Genomic DNA, 6,092 nt, shown 5'->3' with positions numbered 1-6,092 from the left:
AATAAAGTCTGACACTGTTTCCACTGTTTCCCCATCTATTTCCCATGAAGTGATGGGACCAGATGCCATGATCTTCGTTTTCTGAATGTTGAGCTTTAAGCCAACTTTTTCACTCTCCTCTTTCACTTTCATCAAGAAGCTTTTTAGCTCCTCTTCACTTTCTGCCATTAGGGTGGTGTCATCTGCCTATCTGATGTTATTGATATTTCTCCCAGCAATCATGATTCCAGCTTGTGTTTCTTCCAGCCCAGCGTTTCTCATGATGTACTCTGCATAGAAGTTAAATAAGCAGGGTGACAATATACAGCCTTGACGTACTCCTTTTCCTATTTGGAACCAGTCTGTTGTTCCATGTCCAGTTCTAACTGTTGCTTCCTGACCTGCATATAGGTTTCTCAAGACGCAGGCCAGGTGGTCTGGTATTCCCATCTCTTGAAGAATTTTCCACAGTTGATTGTGATCCAAACAGTCAAAGGTTTTGGCATAGTCAATAAAGCAGAAAGAGATATTTTTCTGGAACTCTCTTGCTGTTTCCATGATCCAGCAGATGTTGGCAATTTGATCTCTGGTTCCTCTGCCTTTTCGAAAACCAGCTTGAACATCAGGAAGTTCATGGTTCACGTATTGCTGAAGTCTGGCTTGGAGAATTTTGAGCATTACTTTACTAGCGTGTGAGATGAGTGCAATTGTGCGGTAGTTTGAGCAGTCTTTGGCATTGCCTTTCTTTGGGATTGGAAAGAAAACTGACCTTTTCCAGTCCTGTGGCCACTGCTGAGTTTTTCAAATTTGCTGGCATATTGAGTGCAGCACTTTCACAGCATCATCTTTCAAGATTTGAAACAGCTCAAGTGGAATTCCATCACCTCCACTAGCTTTGTTCGTAGTGATGCTTTCTAAGGCCCACTTGACTTCACATTCCAGGATGTCTGGCTCTAGATGAATGATCACACCATCGTGATTATCCGGGTTGTGAAGATCTTTTTTGTACAGTTCTTCTGTGTGTTTTTGCCATTTCTTCTTAATATCTTCTGCTTCTGTTAGGGCCATACAATTTCTGTCCTTTATCGAGCCCATCTTTGCATGAAATGTTCCCTTGGTATCTCTAATTTTCTTGAAGAGAGCTCTAGTCTTTCCCATTCTGTTCTTTTCCTCTATTTCTTTGAATTGATCGCAGAAGAAGGCTTTCTTATCTCTTCTTGCTATTCTTTGGAACTCTGCATTCAGATGCTTATATCTTTCCTTTTCTCCTTTGCTTTTCACTTCTCTTCTTTCCACAGCTATTTGTGAGGCCTCCCCAGACAGCCATTTTGCTTTTTTGTATTTCTTTTCCATGCAGATGGTCTTGATCCCTGTCTCCTGTACAATGTCACGAACCTCATTCCATAGTTCACCAGGGACTCTATCTATCAGATCTAGGCCCTTAAATCTATTTCTCACTTCCACTGTACAATCATAAGGGATTTGATTTAGGTCATACCTGAATGGTCTAGCAGTTTTCCCTACTTTCTTCAATTTCAGTCTGAATTTGGTAATAAGGAGTTCACGATCTGAGCCACAGTCAGCTCCTGGTCTTGTTTTTGTTGACTGTATAGAGCTTCTCCATCTTTGGCTGCAAAGAATATAATCAATCTGATTTTGGTGTTGACCATCTGGTGATGTCCATGTATAGAGTCTTTTCTTGTGTTGTTCAAAGAGGGTGTTTGCTATGACCAGTGCGTTTTCTTGGCAAAACTCTATTAGTCTTTGCCCTGCTTCATACTGCATTCCAAGGCCAAATTTGCCTGTTACTCCAGGTGTTTCTTGACTTCCTACTTTTGCATTCCAGTCCCCTATAATGAAAAGGACATCTTTTGGGGGTGTTAGTTCTAAAAGGTCTTTAAGGTCTTCATAGAACTGTTCAACTTCAGCTTCTTCAGCATTACTGGTTGGGGCATAGACTTGGATTACCATGATATTGAATGGTTTGCCTTGGAGATGAACAGAGACCATTCTGTCATTTTTGAGATTGCATCCAAGTACTGCATTTCAGACTCTTTTGTTGACCATGATGGCTACTCCATTTCTTCTGAGGGATTCCTGCCTGCAGTAGTAGATATAATGGTCATCTGAGTTAAATTCACCCATTCCAGTCCATTTTAGTTCGCTGATTCCTAGAATGTTGATGTTCACTCTTGCCATCTTGTTTGACCACTTCCAATTTGCCTTGATTCATGGACCTAACATTCCAGGTTCCTATGCAATATTGCTCTTTACAGCATCAGACCTTGTTTCTATCACCAGTCACATCCATAGCTGGGTATTGTTTTTGCTTTGGCTCCATCCCTTCATTCTTTCTGGAGTTATTTCTCCACTGATCTCCAGTAGTATATTGGACACCTACTGACCTGGGGAGTTCCTCTTTCAGTATCCTATCATTTTGCCTTTTCATACTGTTCATGGGGTGCTCAAGGCAAGAATACTGAAGTGGCTTGCCATTCCCTTCTCCAGTGGACCATGCTGTCAGACCTCTCCATCATGACTCGCCCATCTTGGGTGGCCTGACGGGCATGGCTTAGTTTCATTGAGTTAGACAAGGCTGTGGTCCTAGTGTGATTAGATTGACTAGTTTTCTCTAAGTATGGTTTCAGTGTGTCTGCCCTCTGTTGCCTTCTTGCAACACCTACCATCTTACTTGGGTTTCTCTTACCTTGGGCGTGGGATATCTCTTCATGACTGCTCCAGCAAAGCGCAGCCACTGCTCCTTACCTTGGATGAGGGGTATCTCCTCATTCAAATCTACCCATAGATTTATAGGGTATTTGTATACCCTTTTCCATGTATCAAACATTACATAACATTTTTTTAAGGGCAATCAGTGATATTAAACATCTGGAGATATTTAAATAAGTTGAGACCACAATGCCTGAACAAAACAGTGAGCTAAGAAATCCATCTCCACGATTTCTTTAATATTTACCAAATTATCATTCAGCAGTTTCATTCACTGTCCATGAAAACCCTCCATCTATAGTCAGCTATCTTTAACAGTCAACCAAACTCCTGCATTTGATAGCTAACCACCAAGATGATTTCTTAGTCTGTTTTGTTTTCAGAAGTGAAAAAGTAGATCTAGTGCTGGAACCAATGACAAGGATACACAACAGGCTCAATATTCTGTGTTAAAAAGAGTTGATCAGTTAAATTATCTTCATACTGGTATCAGCCTGATTCAACTCCCTTAACATCCGAGTTACCACAAGGTAATGAAATGAAACATCAGAGAAAATAAGAAATATAACTGCTAGTTCACTTTTGCGGATTAAAAAAATCAAGATTCAAAAAAAATGTGTAATACAAATTTATTCTGTGGCATTTTTCTCATTAAAGAAATTTTTAAGTTGATTAAATATATCAATACTTCATGAAAAATAAATACCTAGTATAAGAATTTAGATAATATCTGTAATATACATGATTTGACCCTGAGTATGCATTTTTTTCCATTCAAACATCATTTTTAAAAAAATAACATGAAAATGATAAGGACTGCTGCATTCTTCATGTATCCTGACTCTCATAAATTTTAATTCAGCTGCCAGTTCTTTTGTCCACTATACATGTTAATGGTATTTGCTTCTGGTTTTGGATGGGAAGAGCATCCATTTTCTGTTTAACAGTGATATTTAGGTCTTCTTTCTCTGCTTCAAGAAAATTCTTCATGCTGAGTTTGAATAGTAATCGAGGGTCTGGTCCCGAAAGTGGTGGGCAATTACAGGTCTCTCTAATTTTGAGAGCCTATAAAGAAAGAATACAATACAAAATATATATACACATATAAATTAATTAAAACAATGAAAAATAAGAATACATTCTGTATTTCTGCAATAAAGGAATCTTAAATACAACATGTAAAAGAGAACATATGTAAATTCATAGTAAATAGACATATTTACATGATTTATCCATACAATAAGGTATGTGCAAAGAACAACTGTATTTGCAATGACTGCCCACTGTCCTGTTGGGGATAAACAAGGCTTCTTGAAGGTATCTCTATGATTTGTCAAACTCGAGCCAATTCTGAGAATAATATTCCGATCAAAATGATCTGAAGACTCAAGAGATTTTTTTCAAGAGAAAAAAAAAAAAGATGTGAACACACTGAAAGAAGATATACATAAGTAGGACAGTCTGGGGTGGAAATGATGCCAGTAACCTAGACAAGTAAGCAAATCAAAATCACGACACCTTTTAACTCCAGGGAAAATAAAATGCTGCAGGAAAAAGAAAAGTAAGCATAGTATACAAATGGCTCAGCTGTGATTAGTGTTTACAGTATTTAAAAAATCTATCTTTATCTAACCAAAAGGAGGAGAGCTATATTCATGCCTGTGTATGCACAGGATGTGACAGTGGTCAGAGAGACCTTAATTCTCATCCTCCATGGGGAGAAAAAAAACATATAATACCCAACGCCAAAAAGTTAGGAAGTAGCCATATAAGCATGTTACATGGACATGGTAGGAAATACTGAAAGAACCACTTTATAGAGTTGCAGTTACCTTTGAAACTGGAAGCATAATAGGGAGACTGCTGCTTCATATACTGGCCTCAGAGAACTAGTACCTACTTCTTTAAAGCAGGTACATGGATGATTTTAAAACATGAAAACCAAAATAGAAATTTTTTAAGAGAAGAAAGTCTTGATTCTTAAGGGATTTTGAAAGAAACATATTTGAGGGAAAAAATTAGTCTTTTACCGCTTCTAAATCTTGGATAGTGGTGCACATTAAGGGAAGAGAAGCAGGGAAGGGGATTTGAGAATCCCTTAGAAGAATCCCTTAGAGGAAATGGAGTAGCCCTCATAGTCAATGAAAGAGTCTGAAATGCAGTACTTGGGTATAGTCTCAAAAATGACAGAATGATCTCTGTTCATTTCTAAGGCAAACCATTCAATATCACAGTAATCCAAGTCTATGCCTCGAACAGTAATGCTGAAGAAGCTGAAGTTGAACGGTTCTATGAAGACCTAACAGACCTTCTAGAAATAACACCCCCAAAAGATGTCCTTTTCATTAAAGGGGACTGGAATGCAAAAGCAGAGGTCAAGAAATATCTGGAGTAACGGGCAAATTTGGCCTTGGAATACAAATGAAGCAGGGCAAAGACTAACAGAGTTTTGCCAAGAGAATGCACTGGTCATAGCAAACACCCTCTTCCAACACCACAAGAGATGACTTTACACATGGACATCACAAGATGGTCAATAATGAAATCAGATTAATTATATTCTTTGCAGCCAAAGATGGAGAAGCTCTATACAGTCAGTAAAAACAAGACTGAGAGTTGCCTGTGCCTCAGAACTCCTTATTGCCAAATTCAGACTTAAATTGAAGAAAGTAGGGAAAACCACTAGACCATTCAGGTATGACCTAAATCAAATCCCTTTGATTATACAATGGAAGTGACAAACAGAGTCAATGGATTAGATCTGATAGACAGAGTGCCTGAAGAACTACGGACAGAGGTTCATGACATTGTACAGGAAGCAGTGATCAAGACCATCCCTAAGAAAAAGAAATACAAAAAGGCAAAATGGTTGTCTGAGGAGGCCTTACAAATAGCTGAGAAAAGGAGAGAAGCTAAAGGCAAAGGAGAAAAGGAAAGATACACCCATTTGAATGCAGAATTCCAAAGAATAGCAAGGAGAGATAAGAAAGTCTTCCTCAGCGATCAATGCAAAGGAACAGAGGAAAACAATAAAATGAAAAAGACTAGAGATCTCTTCAAGAAAATAAGAGATACCAAGGGAACTTTTCATACAAAGATGGGCACAATAAAGGACAGAAATGATATGGACCTAACCGAAGCAGAAGATATTAACAAGAGACGGCAAGAATACACAGAAGAACTATACAAAAAAAGATCTTCATGACCCAGATAACCACAATGGTGTGATCACTCACCTAGAGACAGACATCCTGGAATGTGAAGTCAAGTGGGCCTTAGGAAGCATTACTACGAACAAAGCTAGTGGAGGTGATGGAATTCCAGTGGAGCTATTTCAAACCCTAAAAGATAATCCTGTGAAAGTGCTACACTCAATATGCCAG

The 6,092-nt window shown here is 38.6% G+C and overlaps 1 protein-coding gene across 3 annotated transcripts in view; it reads right to left on the bottom strand.

The window, feature by feature from the left end:
• Positions 1–2,927: 2,927 nt before the first annotated feature.
• OMA1 (OMA1 zinc metallopeptidase) overlaps positions 2,928–6,092 on the bottom strand; it is a 63,457-nt gene continuing 60,292 nt past the window's right edge. For 2 of the 3 annotated variants that reach the window (XM_040232749.1, XM_040232748.1), the window contains exon 9: positions 3,066–3,774. In XM_040232749.1, coding sequence (XP_040088683.1) covers positions 3,568–3,774 — 207 coding nt within the window. In that variant the 3' untranslated portion in view covers positions 3,066–3,567. Of the gene's footprint in view, positions 3,775–6,092 lie in introns of all 3 variants that reach the window. The other variant, XM_040232747.1, reaches the window with a different exon arrangement.

Source organism: Oryx dammah, unplaced genomic scaffold, assembly GCF_014754425.2.
Source record: "Oryx dammah isolate SB20612 unplaced genomic scaffold, SCBI_Odam_1.1 HiC_scaffold_28, whole genome shotgun sequence".
NCBI classification, from domain to species: Eukaryota; Metazoa; Chordata; class Mammalia; order Artiodactyla; family Bovidae; genus Oryx; species Oryx dammah.
Note: the sequence above shows the minus strand (reverse complement) of the source record. Positions and strands in the feature narration are given on the sequence as shown.